Source organism: Chlorocebus sabaeus, chromosome 11 (genome assembly GCF_047675955.1).
Source record: "Chlorocebus sabaeus isolate Y175 chromosome 11, mChlSab1.0.hap1, whole genome shotgun sequence".
In the NCBI taxonomy this organism is placed as follows: domain Eukaryota; kingdom Metazoa; phylum Chordata; class Mammalia; order Primates; family Cercopithecidae; genus Chlorocebus; species Chlorocebus sabaeus.
Window position 1 is genome coordinate 40,902,204 of NC_132914.1, and position 21,960 is coordinate 40,924,163.

The 21,960-nt window shown below is 33.9% G+C and overlaps 1 protein-coding gene across 1 annotated transcript in view; it reads right to left on the bottom strand.

Annotated features, from left to right (window-relative positions):
• Positions 1–21,960, bottom strand: part of ADAMTS20 (ADAM metallopeptidase with thrombospondin type 1 motif 20) — a 206,604-nt gene that overhangs the window by 46,770 nt on the left and 137,874 nt on the right. The window contains exon 29 of the mRNA XM_008002931.3: positions 3,408–3,575. Coding sequence (XP_008001122.3) covers positions 3,408–3,575 — 168 coding nt within the window. The remainder of the gene's footprint in view (positions 1–3,407; positions 3,576–21,960) is intronic.

Here is a 21,960-nt window from a genome sequence, read left to right on the forward strand (position 1 = left end):
CATAGGTGGGAACTGAACAATGAGATCACTTGGACTCGAGAAGGGGAACATCACACACCAGGGCCTATTATGGGAAAGGGGAAGTGGGGAGGGATTGCACTGGGAGTTATACCTGATGTAAATGACGAGTTGATGGGTGCTGACGAGTTGATAGATGCAGCACACCAACATGGCACAAGTATACATATGTAACAAACCTGCACATTATGCACATGTACCCTAGAACTTAAAAGTATAATTTAAAAAAAAATTATTTCAAGATAAAAAAAAGAAAAAGAAAATGATGGGTCTCAAAGAAGGTGTAAGCAGCCAAGAGGCTGATTTGACCTGATTCTATATTGAATATTGTTGTGTGAGATTCTTTAGGTATCTAAATGGTCCAGCAGGTTTGCCATGATTAAGGGGAGGTGAGAATTCGGAATATTTTTTTTTCCTAAATAGAGATTGTGCATTTGGATGGCACTTAAGTAAGTAGATGGGATGTGAGACAATTAAGAATCTAGAACCATACTAGCTTTAAAAACTTGAATTTACAAGTGAAGCTGCCATTCCCAAATAGATAAAATTAAATTTAAAAAATCCCACTTGCTTCCAGGAAGTGGGAGTGGGGTGTGTGTGTGTGTTTTAAACGATTCAATTATTTAATTTGCATCTAAGGATGTACATCTGAACATAGAGGACAAATGGTCCTGCATAGCAACGTTTGTTCCTGTTTAGCAACAGTCATTAAAATGCATTACTAAATCCTTTCGCTAAACAAGAAGATACAAATATCAAATGAAGAGTGTTCCTTCAAAACTCATTTGAGCATCTCTGTGATCAAAATTTACCAAATGAGTCTTTCCATTTGAGGCATCATGTAAAATAGTAATAAAATGAAATTATTTTAAGTGTGATTATATTAAAGCAATGTTACAATTCATACAATTGGAATAAAGCAGCAACCAGTGATTATCTTGTAACTACCTCTGAAAGTACACTTCTGTTTAATACATTATTATACGTAGTGCAATGACAGCTTGCAATTGTTAACTTCGTCTGGATGCTTTTTATAGAACAAATCAAAGGGCAATGACTTCACAAGTGGTCATCTGTTTCTGGCAGAGATGTGAGGACTGTGTGGGTGAATGCAACTAATTTCTATGACAAGGAAAACCAATTCAAAGAGAAGAAAGCAAATTATGTTTTTTAAAAAGCATCTATTTTTTATAGTTTGTTAAACATTCATATTTGTATTTTTGAAGCCCCTGAAATACATTCCTTTAGTAGATCTTATGTAATTTCATACTTGGTGGTAAGCCAAGGCCAATTTGTTACCACGGATGATGGATTCACTATTGTGGAGCTGGAGGTTCAGAGACAGAAAGTGTCTCTCATGAATACCAGCCACAGCAGCTACAGCAGCTGCACAGCAGGAACAGAAGCTTTGGGCCAACAGGAATATTGGCGGCCAAGACACAAAAAGTCTCTCCCACTTCCACTCCCATGTCCCTGTGGCTCCTGCCTGATGTAGGAACTGGAAGTTAACTGCTGGACAGATCTCTGGCCGTTCATGTTCAGTGCCTTTAGGATGTTTCACATCCTTGGGGGAAAGCTACTTTGCCATTATCCTGCCACACCTCTATCCAGATCAAGTAAGGCAAACCTCCACTTTAAGTAAAACCATAATATGAGAAACATAATTATTTAAGAGATGGTGAGTATTTTTGCAATTAGATCACAGTATTCAAAGCAAGAAGTATTTAGCTTAGATAGGTGCTTAGGAAACAAAATATCCATTGTCGCCAAGAGAAAAAGAGAAACTGGTCTGAGATAATTCTGAACAAGTGAGCATGGGTTAGGTTTTAGTCTTACTCCCTAAAGATAATGCTTAGTCACAGGTGCTACTAAGCAACACAAGCGTATCTGAGTTCTTCTGAGCTCACACTATATGAATGTAAATAATGGTCAAAATGTATGTAGAGAGGCCATTATAGGCTCGGGAACAGATGATGATGAACTATTAAATTAGACTGGGGTGGGTGCAACGGAAATTCAAGAGCTACTTGAATGAGAAATGAGAGAATCTGTTGAGTGACTAACTATGGAGGCAAGGAAAAAGGATAAGGATGGATCCAGTATTTCTTTCTTGAACAACTTAGTAGGGAGTAGTGACATTTACTAAACAAAACAAGTTAATAGAGAAATCTTTTAAATCATGACATCTGGTAAAGCATGAAAAATAATTGATTGATTTGATGAACATTCAATATAGAAGCAAATGCCCAATAATACATCTTTTTTTATGGGATAAAAAACAGACACATTAGGCTCTAGTTTTCTTGACCATAAGCCCCAGCACATTAACACTTGATAGAGGCTGCCTCTTCTACAAAGACATTTGAGATCTTTACTCAATTTGGGAGGCTTTTATTCAGCATCAGTGAGGCACTGACATAATTCCACTCCAAAGCTGCGTGCCCTGCATTGACATGCTGAGCGTGAAGAGAGAATGATGAGGACTTTGGCCCCCAGGGGAAACTCCATTTCCTTCTAGCTCCCCAATAGACATAACTCAAACATCTGACAGAGATAAGGAAGTTCCATGATGAGAAGATGGCTTTCTTTTTCCTTTTGCAGGACTAGGCCCTTTAAGAAATAGATAAGCTCTCTGAGGTACTGCTGAGAGCAGTCAGATGGCTACGTTGAAAGTCTAGCCCCATTGAAATCAGTCCTCACGAAATTATTCCAGCTATCTTTTCTGACTTCTTTCATGGCTTTTGTCCTCTCAATATTTCCCAAGCTGGTGGTGTTTGCCAGTCATTTTCAAATGCATGCCTACCAGAATTTAAATTTTGATCCCTTCTCTGAGTATGCCAAGTGGTATCAATTACCCTTCTTTTACAGGCTAAATTGTCAGCCTGGGTCTCATTTATTTATCAACTTCATTTTTGGTGAGTCTTTTCATTTTTGTGAGTCTTTTCATTTTTGGGGAGTCTTTTCATTCTAGCACAGCCTAGGCTATCTATCTCTGACAACTCCCTAACTCTCAATCTCTGATTACAATCCCATCTGGAATTTACCAGTCCCTTCTCCAGGATTCAATCTTAGCTAAAATCCAAGAGTCTTAGCTAATCCTCCAAGATGGGAGGATTGCTTGAGTCCAGGAGTTTAACAACAGCCTGGGCAACATAGCAAGACCCTGTATTAATTTTTTTTAATCAAATGACTGATTTATTATTTAACTATAAACTTAGCAAATGTGTTAACACTGTTTAGTATTAATGCTAACAAAGCATAGTGCAAAAAAGTACATAACAATACATTTTAGAGAAGTAAAACATTAAAGGGTATGAAAAATAATGAATTAAGATTTTCTTTTTAAATGCAAAAAATACATATATAATTATAAAATATACATCATATACCTCATTCCAGCTATTGGCTTTCCATGAAGGGCATCTGACAGATCTACAGGCTTTGTGAGTTGGAGGTTTCTGTACTTGACTGCAATTTGTGTCTTCTAATTTCCTTTGGAATTGGTCAATGCAAAACACTTCACGGTACTTTCTACCTTTACCACAAGAGGCTGAGCACTAGAAAAGAAATATGAATGTACTTGATTCATTTTCTTCTTGATTAATTTATCTTAAAGAAGTACAAAATGTAACAATCCACACCTAATTGCTTTGATATTTTTATTAAGTTATACTCTGGTATTTCTAATTAGCAAAAAGTTAAAATTTACTAATCTGCTCTGGACTCTCAATTAATGTGAATATTACAAGGTAATATGATTACATTTTTATAATTTATTCTACAAAAAATGTATTGATTGTCTACAATATGCCAGGTACTCTTCTGACACACCAATGCTTTAAATCTTTTAAGGTTAGACTATCCTTAACTAACTCCTTTTATCATCCAATAAAACTTGCATTCAATTTTGTAGTATCAATACCCATTTTATTTTTATCTCCATATGCTTTTCTATACTGTAAAGTATGTTTTCTATGTTAAAAAATTTTAGTAATCTCTCAGTGCAGGAAACTGTGATTGAGAAAGCAGAAAATTTATTTTTTTTAGCATCATTTCAATTCAGGTTGTTTTTTGCATCAGTCTGGAAGATGTCTTTCTCTACCATCGGCCCTCTGATTTATTTAGTAAACAAAAAATAACTGAAATATTTTTAAAAATATAGGTAAAATAACAGTCAGTTTTCATTTTGTGAGTGAGGACAGTGCAATGTGGTAGAAAGCACTTGGGCTCTGGCATTGAGTACCACTTCTGCCACTTACAGCTGGGGAACTTTAGGCACATTTCATAACCTGTCCAAGCCTTGATTTTTTTTTTTTCATTTATAAAACATGAGTAGTAACATCAACCTTACAAACTTGTTATGAAGATTAACATGAGATAAAGAATATGAAATGTCTAACCCAGACCCTATTACACTTGGTAAATCCTCAGTAAACATTTAGCTTCCTCTTCTACCATTTTCCTTCATATAGTTTCAGAGAAGATATTGACAATTTTAGCATGGTATATGTACCAGGAGAAGTCCAGACAACCTTTCTCATTCCAACAGTTGGCATGTGGTTTCATTTAGAAACTACATTATGCATTTTATGCATATTGTGAATTCCTAGAATATTAGACTATATGGACTATTTGATACTCAAATAGTTTAAACTTTTAAAAAATGAACAGTCTGGAGATAATTTACCTTTTTATATTACCAGCAATATGTTACAATAATGCATTGATTATTAAGAACTATTATGATATCTTAGATGTTCTCTACCTCTCCTCCACCTCATTAATACTCACAGTCATTCCATGCCACTTAGAACACACTTGGTTCTGTGAAAATCTCTAATGGATCTTCATATGTTGTATTAAGATACATTCTTTCCTCCTATTGATCTAGACCTACCTATATGCTTTACCGTTCCTGACCACGTATCTTGGGCACTTTCCTTGCCTCTTTCTTTTCTTCATTGTTTACTTTTCAGAGTATAACCTATTATATACTTTAAAAAATCAAATATTATTGAGTGTCAAATATATACTAGGGAGTGTGCTGACTACTTTGAGTATGTACATGTTCACACAGGGAAGAATAATTTTCCCCAAAATAATACTTTTAAACTGTGACCTTTTGAACAAAGGAAACATTGATTACTCCCTCTGCTAGTCACTTTATTAAAAGGTAATAATTATTGCGAATAGTCACGCAAAGATTCATTAAACAGCATCTCTTGCTTTTGCTCTTGATGTATCCTCAAAGTGCTTATAATCTAAATGATACACATCATCTATGAAGTAAATTATACCAGTGTAGGTCTTAATATTGCACTCAGTGAAGATCGGAAAAACAAAAACACTACATGATACTAAACACCATTAAAAGGATACAATAAAAAATGTGATGGAATTTAAAAATTCATGAAATGTAGCCATTTCTTTCTAGGATATTTGTAAGTGCTCAAAGAGAAGGTACTATTAAAATTCATTCTTGAAGGACAGGTAAGTTTGTTGACAGACAAAGGTGAATGGTCTTATATCTATGTTTGATATGACTTATCTAGACATTGTCCAGGTGTGTCTGTTTTGTAAAATTCCCAGAGTTCTTTTAACAATGCCAAGAATCCAAGAATCAGCCAGTAAATATACAGTAACTTGTTGATATTTCTGATAAGAATTGCCAATTCATTTACAAAGTTATGTAACATAAGAGGGGACAAGTTAAATTCCAAATTCTAATTAAGAATTCAGCCATACATTTCCTCTATAAGCATTATCTATGAGTGGAATGTAAACTCACACATGTAGTACACTGCCAAAGTTAAGAATTATTTTTCAAGAAACTGAATAGTCTTCTACTCTATAACTTTAGGTCATCTTTGCTTCTCTCTCTTCTTTGTTACTTTAATCAACATAAATCTATTTTTATCAACCTTTATATTTTATAACTTATAAGCATATTTTTATGCATTTTTTGCTCAAGAGCGGACAATGACTCTCTTATTGTCTTAATAGCAAGTCACACTTATACTCCTTGCTTTCTTGATCCACCAAATTTTAGTCAACATGCCTTCCCAACTTTATATTTTGCTGCTTTTCGCCATGCGAACCTTTGCTCCCTTTATGCATAATTGCTTTCTCTTTAATGTGACACATTCGCTGAAACATGGAGCCTAACTCATTATTTCCTTTACCTAGACTAATCACTTCCTCTAATAATTATCCTTAAAGCCCTAATTCAATCCCATGTCTAGAGTAAATACACATCAATCTTTCACTTCCCTGAACTGTCCTGAGTCCTACCCTGTTTTTAGCACTTCATCATTTTCTACATTTTCAACTTTAGTCACATGCTTCATCTACGCAGCTTCCTGGAGGTCAAGCCCTTTTAGATCACCCACATCACATACAAAGTGGCACGTGTAATAACTATCAGTTGATGGACGTTGATTAATGGTAAAAGCAATTTTTAATTTGCTTTTATTAAACTCTAAAATAATTTACTTAAAAATTTTAAATTCCATGAAATATACTCATTGGTTAAAAAACCAAAAGTCCTCTAGGAATGATAGAAAAAATACAAAATCAAAGAACTACAAAATAAATTACGCTTTAGATATACTTAAGTAAAGCTCTTTTTCTCCAAGATCTGAAGAGGGTAAGTACAGATTCTATCCTCGAGATTTAAAGAGGAATAAGTCCAGCATTTTATCATATTTGATGAAATTCCATCTGGGGATTTCTCTAAAGTAAAACAGGACATGTTATGCAAACAGTTATGTTTTAGTTGGAATGAGGCATCCATAGAGTAAACAACTAGTGAAATGATACCTTCCTTTCAAACCACAATACATTCTGAGTTGTAAGGATTCCACAAAATAGCCCATTTGGTAGGAATATTCAAACATGCAGTGTTTTCTTCTGGTATCCCAGCAATCTGTTGTTTTTTTCCCTCTGTTTTATAACCCTGACACCATCATAGTCTTCTGAGGTTTTATTTAATGCTGTGTAATTCATTTCTAGCATTCTCATCAAAAGAATTTTTCTTGACAATCAGCTCGAGTTCCCTTAAGTAGTCTTAAACTCTTGCTGAGATTTTTTTTTTTTTTTTTCCAATGACTACTATGGAACAGTAGATACAACACACAACCCATTTCAGAAGTAGTGATACTAAATAAACATACAAGTGCCCCGAACTGACAACTCTTATAAATTAGGTGAAGACAGATGTCTAAGATAAAACAGGGAATCTGAAACAAATGCAAAATTTGCAAGCGCTGAAAATGTAGTCCCCTCTAACATGATAACTTTGGAACAAGTATTTTTTATTTTTAGAGAAAAGCTGCACCTAATTATAGAATAAGTTTACTTCTCATTTTTAGGTGTGGATTTTTTTGTTTATATATAGGATCCTACAGAAGAATGAGTGTATTGACTTAATTTGTGGGAGTCTTGTGGATTAATTCTGGAAACTTAAATTGTAAAACAAAATAAAATAAGGAAATTAAATTCATTTAGCTTCGGTTCTAGGATGGAAGTCTTGTTTCTTTAGGCTTCCCTAAACTATTATATTGATCTGGCACTGTATCCTTTCTGACAGTATGGGGAAACATACAGGTACTGGTTAGAATTAATATGTACCCTAACTAGTAATTATACATCCCTGAAAAGTTACTGTTACAGTAGTCATGCATAAACTGTGCCCTATATAGATTTTACAAGCTGGATAACTATAAGTTATTTAACCTCACTAAACCTTCATTTTTCATATGTAATATTGGTAAAATAATACTTATTTCATATACATCTCTGGGTAAAGGGAAGATGAAAGGCATTTTTTTTAAAGAGAGAAATAGCCAAACTAAGAAAACTCTAAAGACATCTGTAATGCTATAGCAAAATGCAAAATAAAATAAAATAAAATAAATGAAGAACTAAAAGAGTAGTACAGAACATCACATTGATTAGATTCAGGACAAGATTGAAAATGTCTCCCATAAAGCAAATGGAAGAGTGAAGATAAGACAGATAGAGAAGCGATGGAGAGCTGACATATGAATGTTGTTTCCTGGAAAATACGCTGTTCATTCCCAGCTCAAGTCATCATATCGTTGCACAGGCATCATATCATTTCCTCCCACTCCAACACATTCACCCATTTCATCCCTACGTACTTTTCAGTGGTGAGTTTAAATCTCATTTCCTTCTCAAAACTCCCTTCTCTGATGGAGGGGGTCTGATGTCCAATGTAGACGAGATTAGGTAGGGTTCTTACAGACTTTTTTTAAGCACCCTTTCTCCTTTGCTATACTCAGTACACCTGTAATTGTCTGTTCTATGTCTCTTCTCCTTTCCAGACTATAAAATCTGCTGAGAACAGACATGTTGTAGGGACACACACACACGCGCGTGCGCGCGCACACGCACACACAAATAGCACCCAGAATCACTCGTTTTTAATTTAGTGTGTCACGAATCATTCTATCTTTCTTTGACAAGGAGGAAATGATACCAATGCAGCATGAACGATAGGATCTTGCATCAATTTACTGACCAATGTTTGTCTGAAATAGTAGATATTCCTCTGGCACCACATGAACCGATTTAGATGGTACATTTCCAATGTAATAGTTATTTTACATAGTAATGATCATCCTCAATTTTAGCTACAAAAATCCTTAGTTGGCTATTTGAAAAAAAGGCCTGAAGTTTGGTGTATAAAAAATCAAGTGAAATTAAAATTAAGAGTAAGCATTATTTATCCATTGGATCTTTTAATTAAGCTTGGCTAGAAAAGTAGCAAATATCCATTTCATTTGCTACTGCATAGTTTCATCTATGGATGAAGGTATATATATATTTGTTTTTCTGTTAATCATCTAAACTTTGGTTAAACTTCTAAAAGAGTATCAAAACTAATATTTAATATGCTAAAAATTAGTCTTTGAAACACAATATTAGAAAAAGGGTTGACATCAACTGTAAGTTTTATGCTAAATATTTTAGTGAGTATTAAGATAAAGTTGATTACTGAGAGAGACTTCAAAGAAAACCTAGTTTACCTTCATACATGTTTCCTTCATATAAATTATTGTGTTATAATTTAAAAGTTTCTAAATCTGTACATAGCCTAAATTATTGCCAGCTGAACAAACTTTTAATGAGTGAATTTGACAATGACTCTGTTGCTGAAGCAGAGATTGTTTAGTTGTTCCAGGTCAATCAGTAAGAACTAGAAGTATCTTACAACAGCTAAACTACTGCTCCTTAAACATGCCTCCACATTTGCTGATAAGAAAAATATTTTAAATTAAATAGAGGCCAGGTGAGGTGGCTCATGCTTGTAATTCCAGCACTTTCTCATGCTTGTAATCCCAGCACTTTGGGAGGCTGAGGCCAGAGGATTGCTTGAACCCAGGAGTTTGAGACCAGCCTGGTAACAAAATGAGACCTCATCTCTACAAAAAAAAAAATTAGCCATGCATGGTGATGGTGATGCACATCTGTGGTCCCAGCTACTTGGGAGACTGAGGTGTGATGATCCTTGGAGCCCAGGAGACGGAGGTTGCAGTGAGCCAGGATCACCCCACTGCACTGCAGCCTGGGCAATACAGCGAGACCTCTTCTCTAATAAAAATAAAAATAATAATCAATAAATAAATTCAATTAAACATTCCAAAATTTGATAATATAATTGTAAACATTTCATATGCTTTTACAAAAACCATTTTAGGGATGGTTAAAAATTATGGCACTTAATTTTTTAAGCTACCATAAATAACCTAACTAGACGTAAACTTCATAATTATCATTTTTCTCCCTCAACCATTTTATTTTAGTCCTCTATTGTTATTATTAAACAAAAAATGATGATAAGAAAATATAAAACTGAATAAAAATAAATGAGGTGGTATTATTCAATTTCACTTTGGCTTTTGAAATTTTCTGATTTTTTTTAAAAACACAATTCTTAAGAAGTCATCAAATGATCAGATAAAAACAAATTTTTACTTTATTACTAGATATGTCACTTTTCTTTGTCTGTTTTCTGACAGCAAGGTGCGTAAGTCATTGTTGAAAGTGTAAGCGCTTATAACCATATGGCTGGGTATCATGTCTATCCTATTGCTCATTTTATGCCAGGTATTAGCTAATTTCTGCAGACAACCAAATAAAGCATGCTGAGGGTTCATGCAACCTTTTTGTTTAGGTAAAGGTAAACTTAAGGAAACACACATATTATACATTACAAATTCAAATCCACTTTCTCATTACAAACCAGAAATCATTTCCATCAAGATAGGTGCAACTTCATAAGATGTATCATACAATACATAAAATAGAGTGGTTTTTATTTAAACATCCACATATTATAATAGCTAAAGATAATCAGATATTGGAGTGTCTCTCTTGGAACAATTTGAGAGGATTAGTTGTGTTTTCCTTAGTCTTTGGCAATTCCAAATGTATCGATGAACTTTTCAACATTAGAATATGTATTATTTATCCTGTTTTTATCTATTTTCAAAATTAAAATATTTTATGCATCTGCAGCAAAGTTAAAGTATTTTAGTAAAAAACACATTATAGCTATTTTGCTAAAGAATTTTTAAAATGATGTTTGATTATATTAAATGTCTTTAGAACACTATTATGAAATAAAAGATTAGTGTATGAAACAACATATTAAATCAGGAAATGATAGAATTTCAGGTCTAAACAGACCACAAATTAGATATTTTGAGAAATAAAACACTATCATATGTATGCATCCATGTATATGTCTTTCATTTTTTTTAGAAGCCTATAATAACATTCTTTAAATAAAGCAAAGAGGCTGTATCTAAATCCAGAAGCCAATGATACTTGTAGATCCAAGAGAAAAGCCCACTATAGGAAAATCTTAGATAAGAGTTCATACAACTACTTTGTAATTAAGGGAATTCCCTAGAATGAAGAAACCTTTTTTAAATTGAGCATCTCAGTGAGTAGCAAAGTAAAACATTAAAGTAGCTATAATAGAGTAGTAGGATGTATTTCTGCTTAAAACAAAAAAAAAAAAAATTGACAAAATATGCATATTAAGCGTAGAGTGTCAACTCTAAAATAGTACTGCTACTGTTCGTTTAATTCAATGCACATGTGCTCTAGGGAGTAAGACACTAAATCCATCAACAGGGACCCCATTCATAGTGCTTCCTGAAAGATTATACTTATAGTTTTAAAGTTTAATGGAGTTTGAAAATGTCCTTTTTAACTTGTTACAGGCGTTCTTTGACTATTCAGCTCTAATAAGCCAAGACAGCATTTGGTTTTAAAAATATTTATCACTGAAATATTTCACTCCTTTGTATTGCATCTAATCATATTTAAAATTTGTAGCTACAGACTTTTAAAAATTTAAAAATCAGATTAATTTGCAAATATGTTTGACTCTCAAGGGAAAAAACCAAATGATTTACAACAAATATATCCAGCAGACTTTCATTAAATTAATATCATTGTAATAATTATATATAATTTTATATTATTTTGAGCATACATGTATATGTACATACACTCATAATGAATTTACAGTTCTTGGCTAATCCATGCACTATGAGAGAACTTACATGGAATTCATCTAACTCAATTGGAAGTAATAAAGATAATTTTCTATAATTATTAATATTTTCTAAATTATAACTTTGGAAAAGTTTTGTGATTATTTTCACTTTCAAATATAAAACCTGAGGGAAAGCTGCAGTAACTTATTCAAATATCTTGTACAGAAATACTCACTTATTTCATTTTATAATATTATTTTCCACAAATAACTATTGGAAAATCAGAACAAGAAATCATCCTAGTGCGTGGAAATTAAAGGACTCAATTGATTGGATTAATTTTCTTCAATAGTAAGTTTTGATAAAGAATCATTTCAAACCTGCAAACATTAGTTCTTGAACTTGAGTTTATTTTGGTAGAAGCATGAGTAAATGTAAGTCTAACTCAAGATGTGAGCACTATTTGTAGCAAAAATACTCAAGAAAAACTGCCATCATTTAAAGCTTGTAATTTATACTTTTAACTTTCTAATAATATTATTTGTGTGTGCTACAAAGGGGAAATGAACATTTTGGACTCCTCTATAAAATCTGTTTAGCAAGTGGAACTCACCTAAAGAGTTCCTGTTTGGAGTTTTTATTGACTCATCCAGTAACATGAACCTTTACAAGTATGGGGTGACATGGAGAAAAATGGTATGGTTAATATGAGAATAATGCAAGTCTTGTCTATTTTTAACAATTTTGGGGGGGCTATTATTGCGAATTTACTTTTTCTTAATGTTTTTACACAAATCAACTGAAACACTGCTTTTGCAAGAATGTGCACCACATTCCATTATAAAAACTCCACTCCCATCTTACCCCTGGGAGCCTACATCCAGAAGCATGACCGTCTGCTTTCCTGGACTGACAAATGCAGAAAACTATTCAGTGTGAGTAGACCATAAAAAGATAAAGAGATCAGAAAAATATCTAAAGCATACCTTTAAAAAATATATTGTCTTTTAAGGCATTACTTACTATGGTAACATTTACAAATTCTTAAAATCGAGTGCCAACAAAATAGCAGGATTTACCATTTCAAGTTTCCACAAATGTTTTATGCGCTAGCTGTGGGAGTTAACAGCCATAAAGCCAAGAAGTTTGCTTTTAAGTAGGGTTATAAAGGCCTAAAAAGGAATATGCACAGAGTACTCTGAGATGAGAAATAAATGAGTTCTATGGATGCTTTGAAAAGAGAAACGTCAGAGTTGAGATTAAAAGACCACACCCATTGCACATATTAATGTCTGTTTTCCATATGTAAAAAAGTTGAGGGAGAATGTTTTGGAGATTAATTTCATATTTCAATGAATTTAAGTTAATTTCTAAGATTTTGCCTTTAATCACACAAAATTATTTGTATCAATATTTAAGTCAGGGTTTCATCATTTTCACTAGTGGAGAGTAGCAGATGGAATAATAATCTAGTAGTAGATGGGATTTGGTGTCAGAGGCCTACAATTGAATCTCAGCTGTCAGAAGCTATGATAATAATAACACTTACATCTCAAGGTGGTTGTGAGATTAAATTAGATAATGTATGAATAAACCTGAAATAGTTCTTGACACAATAATCTAAAAGCATACTAAACCTCTATTCCTTTTTTTTTTACTTCCTTTCTCAAATCCTGAGTGTGTCTTTATTAAAAGACAATAAACTATCCCTCCCAAAAATTATACTGTAGTTATGACAGAAATGTAAATCCTATATGGACAAAACAAAAATCGAATACTATGACACTAAAACAATAAGAATGCAGACAAACCTTTTGATAATTAAAAAATATAACTAAAATAAAGAATTCAATATAAAGTTTAAATATTGATAAAGTTTCCCATTAAGTAAAATCAAAAGACAGAAGTAGAAATAGGATGATAAAAACAAGAAAATTAGAAGACCAATCCAAGAATCCCAATATTCAACCAGAAAGAGTTAAAAAAAAAAAAAATGGTTGCATAGCAATTATCAAAGTGTAATACAACCAATTTTCCCAATACAGATCTTTTTAATGAAAGAGCTTACAGAAAGAATGTCTAGCAAACTAAATTTTAAGCACATTTGTAAACACTAAGTCACTTCACCAGAAACTGTAAGAATGACAGGGATAAACAGAAAGGAAATACCAAAAGCTTCAGTGGAACAGGCATGGAAACAAGGGCACGTACAATAGCGAAGGAACCAGAATGCCTTCGGATTTCACAATAATAGCTCAGAATGCTAAAGTAAAATAAGCAATGCTTTAAAATTTTTGAGGGAAATTATTTTCAAGCTAGAATTTTATAGGTTGTCAATTATTCCAATATAAGGATTGACTAAAGAGAGTTCCAGGTTTGCACAGAAGGAAAATTGTACCTCTCATTTTTTTCATTTTTAAGGAAGGTACAGGCAGGAAGAAGTGTTTTAGTATGAGAGGGTAAACCAAAAAAAGAGAAATATATGTGATGTAAGAAAAAGTTATCAAAACCAAAGACCAGTGAAAACACTTCACAGGATGAGAGACTGGTAAAGCAGGGTTAAAGTCATCTGTGCCAGATCAGAGGAGGCAGATTGAGGGTGGAGGGGTCTCTGGAAGGAGTCCAAAATACAGGAAATACCTGAGCGTTTAGAAAAACCATTTATAGAGATTTTACATACCTGTTCAAGCCCTTGAGGAAAAAAAACAGTGATTAAAACATAACAAAACTAAGCAAATTTTAAAATAAGGCAATCCACCGCAGGAAAAATTAAGAGTTGTGTAAGAAAGGACAGTACACTACTTGGCTCCACACTGACATAGCAGAACTGCTGACATAATCAAAATTGATTTGGAATTAATTTGGAATTCTCAACCTCTATAAAAGGGAGTCAACAGGTAAATTTGTTTGGATATACCCAGAAACAGCTGAATAAGCCTATTATTTGGCAATATGGAAGGTAAATATCAAAAGACACAGATGAAAGGATTAGAGGTTACTTCTAGGGGAGGAAAGACTTGGATTTCTGGAAAACAGAAGGCAGAGAGAAACAACTGTCTTCAAATATTTGCCCTGTAGGGGAGGAATTTGATTGATTCTTACTTCAGGGTGCAGAATCAGAATTGGAAGCAAATGTTTGTTTAGTTTTCCTAAGAAGAAATGGGCTATATTGTATTATGTATGGCCTCCAACTTTAGGAAGTTTCACTAGGACACAACTGAAGCTTTACGCACTTCAATTGAAAATTGTCTTCAAAGAATTTATGCTTTGTGTAGATAAGAAGGGATAAGAAAGAGAAAACTGGAAGTCTTTCCCAATTTTAAAGATATGATAAAAAGAGAGGGAAAATGATATCTTAAAAATATTTCAAGAATCACAATAATTTAACTCTTTAGATATATGCATTATTTATGGACAAATGAAAACATATTGCATTATTGTTGTTTACTCAAATGAGAAAAATGCAAATTCTACCTGAATTACGGGGCATCCTTTGACAGAAAGGGATTTTGCCATCATTTAGTCTTCAAAATTATCAAATCAGTGTCAAAGTTTTATATTGCCTCTTTTACTATGACATCAGGTGTCTAAATAAAACCTCGTAAGTTTTCCCCAGACTTTTAAATTTTAGCTTCCGATAAAATCGGTTTTCAAAAAGCATCTGTTTTCTTTTCTTTTTTCTTTTTTTTCCAGAAGAAGTCTTGCTCTTGTTGCCCAGGCTGGAGTGCAATGGCACCATCTTGGCTCACTGCAACCTGTGCCTCCCCAATTCAAGCAAGTCTCCTGCCTCAGCCTCCAAAGTAGCTGGGATTACAGGCACCTGCCACCATGCCTGGGTAATTTTTGTATATTTAGTACAGATGGGGTTTCACCGTGTTGACCAGGCTGGTCTTGAAATTCTGACCTCAGGTGATCCACCCACCTCAGCCTCCCAAAGTGCTGGGATTACAGGCATGTGCCACCACGCCCAGCCCAGCATCTGCTTTTTAATACCATAAGCTAAACATCTTTCCAAGTAACGTCTCTTTTAAAAACCTTTATATAATTCTTCTAAGCATGAAAAATAAATAAATATAAAAAACATTTCCCCAATCTGTAAGAATAAACAACTATTCATCACAGTTTTCTCCATATTTTGACTTTAAAAATAACTATGTAAAATTTTCAGAGCTTCAGAGTGACACAGAAAACTTTAGAGAGAGCATTTAATAAAATACAAAGAAATCTCTTAAGGTACCTCCTCAGTGTATACCATAATATTAAATCGCCTACTTTACCATATATGAATACATGGAATACCTTATTAACGCACTAGAAATTTGAATAAAATGATGACATTATAAATGAGAATTCTGAACTCAATAAGGGCAGAAACCAGTTCCATAAATGTTTACTGAATAAGGAAATGAGCCGATGCTATGTAGAAAAAAGCCATAGGAACAAACTTGTATATATAGAGATAATCAGGCTTCCATATGCTTTCTGTATTTCTACTCAAATTATTTTTATACTTTTTTTACATTTACAAAGCTTCAAAGTGTCTAACACTTTTGCTCCAGAAGCGTTAAGATCTGATATACTATTTTACAGTTACTCTTCAGTAGAGAGAAAATTCAGTTGCTTGAGCATTTTTATTTAAAGGGTGCAGTTTTACAAAGTTGAAATGTATACATACAGCAAAGACCTTTTAAATATGCAATCTACTTTATCTGAATGGCGCACAGTTGAATGATCTTTAGTCCCACAAAAATAACCCTGAAAGGAAAGCTGCACGTAATAGATCTCTTTTTCAAGATTTCTGTTGTTTTGTTCTGACTCTAAGGGATACCCTGTGGATCAACAGAGACAAGAAAGTTCTCCTGATTTCAATTGATTGACACCTTGCCAATTTTAGATGAGAAACGCTGACAAGGAGACAGGATCCCATTTGAGCCACTATCCGTGAGCCAGCTCCCTGTCACGGAAGAAACGTCCAAGAGTGAGGGATATGTCATGTCTGATTATCTCCCCTATTTCTAGATGTGAAAACTCTCCTAAGGCCCACGAATAAACAATAAAGAGGTTGCCCTCAGATAGAACAACGAACATTCTCTAGTTGATAGAATAGATAACTTTTTCTTTTTTTCTTTTGAGACGGAGTTTCTGGCTCTGCCACCCAGGCTGGAGTTCAGTGGCACGATCTCGGCTCACTGCAAGCTTCGCCTCCCAGGTTCAAGCCATTCTCATGCCTCAGCCTCCCAAGCAGCTGGGACTACAGGCGTGCGCCACCACCCCCACTAATTTTTTGTATTTTTAGTAGAGACGGGGTTTCACCATGTTGACCAAGATGGTCTTGATCTTCTGACCTCGTGATCTGCCCGCCTCAGCCTCCCAAAGTGCTGGGATTACAGGTATGAGCCACCTTGCCCAGCCAGTAATAATTTTTTTATTAGTGTATCAGTATAAATTTTCTTTTATTCTTACCTTCTCCTAAAGGTAACAGTCACATCGTTTACACATTATCATTTATACATTGTCATTCACACGTTTTAATTATCACACTATATTTAATGACATCACAAACAGAATGATTAATCATCAGTGACACAAAATGTCTTCTGATTTTTTTCTATCAAATATTATAGGGTTTGTGTATGATGGGCAAAATCTACTATAATAAAAGACATGAACTTTCCCAAATCTGTGTTTACACCTTGAAAAAAGTTATAGGAAAGAAATAGAAATGGTTCTACTGTGGGCAAGTCTTTTTCTGACAATTTTAATGATTATAACAAACTAGAAATCTGACTGCCTGCTTTGGTATTTTAGGTATGTTGTTATTCATATTTTAGAGCTATTTTAATTTAGAGTAATTCTTACTATTAATAAATACCACCTTAAAGGAAATATTTGTCTCAAAATAATTTGATAATCATATGTTTAAGTATTTCAATTATCCAAACTTAATGATTAAGCATGTCAAATTGATTTTATAAAACTTTTTCCTGCAAATTTAATTTCATTGCAAGTTTCTACTGATTTTGAATGGGTTCTAACTTCCAGAGATAGAATACTTTATCAAATATCAAACTGATATTCAAAACACCTGAAAAAGCTAACAATAACGAAACTTGACTCAGGGAGAAGAAAATTCATTTCTTCCCTTTTCAGCCCTTGAGGAATCTTTCCCATCCCATATCCCACCACATTCCTAAACACTTTCCTCTGCACTCACATGATTGTGTGTGCAGAACTAACCATACGTATATTCTTTCGTTTTAACATTTTTTAACCTGCTGTAATACAAACTCTCCTATGTCCTGATCTAATTGTATTTTTATCCTCCACATCTATTGGTATCTAACACATAGTAACTGCTAGGTAAATATCTACTGAATAAATAAACTTAATAGAAATTCATAAAGATTAAAAATTAGGGATTTAGCATTTTTTAAAAGGAGAAATAGTGCAGGGAGACTAATTTTTCTTCTCTTAATTAAACTGGCAGAGTAAAGTAGCAAGTTTTCCCTCCTAAAAAGTTTGCCTTTGAGATAATTTTAAAATAAATCTTTGCTATACACACAAGCCATCCATTCTCTAAACAGAACAGTTTGCTGTTCTCTCCATATTTGTTCGCTTTAATCCTCTCAGAATCTCCCGTCTATCTACTTAACGCAAAGAAGTAGAAACTCATTTACTGTTGCTACTTCTCAGTAGCTATTCCTGGGATCGGATGACCATAAAAGACTGAAATGAAGAGGTGATATGTCCTTCAATACATATATTTAACAAGGTACTTATATCCAGAACCAAAAATAACTCCCATATATCAATAAGATAATGCAGAAAATCCAACAGAAGAATGGACAAAAGACTTCCATAGGTGCTTCAGAAGATAGGATATCCCCTGGGAATAAACAATTTAGCCATCAGAGAAATGCCAACTACAACCACAAAGAAATACCACTACATACTCACTAGAATTACTAAAATTTAAAAGTCTGATAATATCAAGTGTTGGCAAGGATTTGGGGCAACCGGAATTCTCATACAGCCACTTTAGAAAACTGCCATATAGTATTTACTAAAACTAAACTAGTTTACACTATATACACTAAGATCCTGCAATTCAACTCCTGGCTACCTAGCCAAAAGATATGGACATACATGTTCACCAAAAGACATGTCTGAGAAATGTTCATCACAGCATTGTTCGTAGGTCCCACACTAAAAACAATCCCAAATATTTGTCAACTGAAGGATAAATATTAATACAAATTGTATTAATTCATCTATTCATAGAAGTCATACAAGTTATATACAAGTCATAGAAGTTATATGCTTATATGACACAGTACTAGATTGCAATGAGAAACTACAATTATATGCAACATAAATGAGTCTCAAGTACTATATCCTAACTCTCACAAATGTTCTAAGTTCCATTCGTATAAAGTTCAAAGGCAGGCAAATGAATCTATTATGTTTGATGTCAGAAAAGGGGTTACCTTTTGGGAAGATAGTAACTGCAAGGGGGGATGTTGGGGAATTTCTGTGGTGCTAATGTTCTCCGTTTGAGCATTGTCTACATAAGTGTGTTCACTTTGGAAAATTCATTGAACTGGACCATTATGATTTGAAGTTTTGCTGGATGTCTTATTTCCATAAAAGTTTACTTTAAAGAATAAAATAACGGTCCAAATTGATTCCTCTCTTATACTAGAGTACAACTTCCTCAAGTAGACTTGTTTCAGATTGTTTTATATATCATTAATTAGCCTTTTCTACCATATTTGGATATTTAACTCCTTGAGAAAAAATAATATATACTTACTGGATAAGTGATAACAATAAGCAAAATATATTGGGCCTTTATGTAACAGGCCCTATTTCAACCACTATTCCTATTCCATTTTATCCTTAAAAAATACCCTCCTTAATTAGCTACTATTTTCATTCTAAGAAAATGAAATGTTAGAAATGCTAAGTAACTTGGCAAAGGTCACTGAGTAAAACAGGAGTCAAACCGAGGCATTCTAATACCACAGCTCTTATTCTTACCTACAAGATCTCGGATAGACTTAATATTTAATATTTCAAGGCTTAGGAATAATATGTCTTCAAACTTTTTTGATAAATGAAAGTTCACATTTCTCTTGGTAAAGTCAAGATTATATTCTCTTACATGAGACTATCTAATACAAAATCTTGTTATGCATCATCACATGGGCCCTTCACACTGCAACGTGTAATCCTAGTGCTCTCAAATTGACTTTTTCACTCATTGTCGAAACTTTTACTCTCCTCAAGTCCAAACTTCCCTGATCTCAAAATTACCCATCTTGGCTTTTATCAAGTTTATTGTGTTCAGATGTTTACTTATACTTCTTTTACTCCCACCTTCAGATGCCACCTCACCCTTGGATCAAAAAGTGTCCCATCAATCACTCCTCCACTGGCTTCTTCTACTCTACCTACAGACACTTGAGTGTGATGGGTGAGTAATCCATAAACACCTGATGACTAGCCACACGAATGGCCCCTAAATCATCCTCAGCTTTTGGAACATTCCCTCCTTGACTTTTCATCTCCAGTCTGTCACTTTTCAGTTTGCTGATATTTTATGATGAGAATTGTCCACTAATCTTCTCAAGATATAGTTCTGACACCCAGTCCAAAAAAAAAAATCAAGTTTTTCTATACCTATAGAATTGTTAAAATTTTTTAGGCATGATCCTCATTGGTCCTCTTTGACATGGCCCTAATTCATATTTCTAATTGTATGCCCACCCCTTGTTCTCACAAACCAGTTTCACAAACTGGCTTATCATCACAAACAAGTCACACTGAACTACTTTTTTTCTGGTCTCTATAGTTTTGCTCTAGGTGGTCTCCTACCTGGTACCTTTTTCTCACTCAAAATCCTATCTACCCATCAATCCTTAGACATATACCTTCTCCCCCATAAATCCTTTCATGTTTCTCCAATCAGACGCATATTTGCTGACTTCCTATGATATCCCTTTCTGGCTTGTTATAGTTATTTGCATGTATATTTCATTTTCCCTAGACTGTGAGTCCTTTGAGGAGAGTATGCCATTCTTATTTATCTTGTTTTCCACAGTTCTTAACCCAGTGCCTGGTAGACAAGGGATCTCAATAATCTTGAGTGGAAAGGTACATGCAATTCTGGCAGTGCAATGGCCATGATTCCCTTCATAATTACTTCTAAGACCTCTGGGTTTCCCTGAGTCACAGCTGCAAAATATCAAAAGCTGTCTAATAGGATCATTTTTCAGCTCAGTTAACCGACACAGAAGGATTTACTATGTGACCTAATAACTGAACTATCCAAAACTTTGCAATATTTCACTTAATTCTTACAAGTATATGTAAAACATATAATAATGTAGAAGAGTTTTAATACATAAACGGTCATATTACAACATAAAGTGATAACAAAGTACCTTCCTAGGTATGTCCTACTAGTAGTTAGGACTTGGGTAAATTAGTGTATGAGGTTAAGTACAATCTAGGGGGTGAGGATTATAACCAGGAAGCAGTCAATAGTGGCTATGAAAACAAATTACATAATTCCAATACTGACTCCAATTTATAAGGTTTGAGATATATTATTAAACATATATTCCTCATAGGCATCTGAGTTTCTAAGTCACAGTCTTTCAAAAGGATATATTGCTCAGAGGCAAGGGTGATTCACTGGAGTGCCCAAAACATTATTTTTTTAAGGACATACACTCATATTTGTTTTATCTAACATTCCAGGAAAATTAGCAAGATTTACTACATGGGGCTATATGTCAGTCTGACAGACAACATTTATAACTCATTAGGTTTCCTGACAGAAGGAGGAGACCATCACTCTGTCATCCACTTTCAGTGTATTCACTGCAGCTCATACATGCCCACTGAGGAAGATACATGAACTCTACGATACGTATAAACTCACAATCCTCTGTAGTGAGATGAGGAGTGCCAGGAGGAACTGCAACTGCTGCTGCTGCTGGTTGGTTTATGTTTTAGTTTTAAGCACACAGACTTTTGCTGGTTACATTCAAATTCATAATGATGAATGGGCTCATAAAGATGGATTACCAATTTTTATATTACCAAAAAGAGGCTTGTTCCAAATTTGCTGAATTTTTTTCTATGAGAAAAATGTGACACCTAATATTTAGTCTTTAAGATGAAGAAAACATTTAGCAGTAGTTGAGAAAGCAACTACTTTTGGAAACGCCTTCTACTCAGGAGATAACATTTTGAAATGTTTGGAAACATTTCTCCTGATAGGCGATTTTGCCAAGGGCATTTTCTTTTCTTTTCTTTTCTTTTCTTTTCTTTTCTTTTCTTTTCTTTTCTTTTCTTTTCTGTTTTAAACGGAGTCTTGTTATGTCGCCAGGCTGGAGTG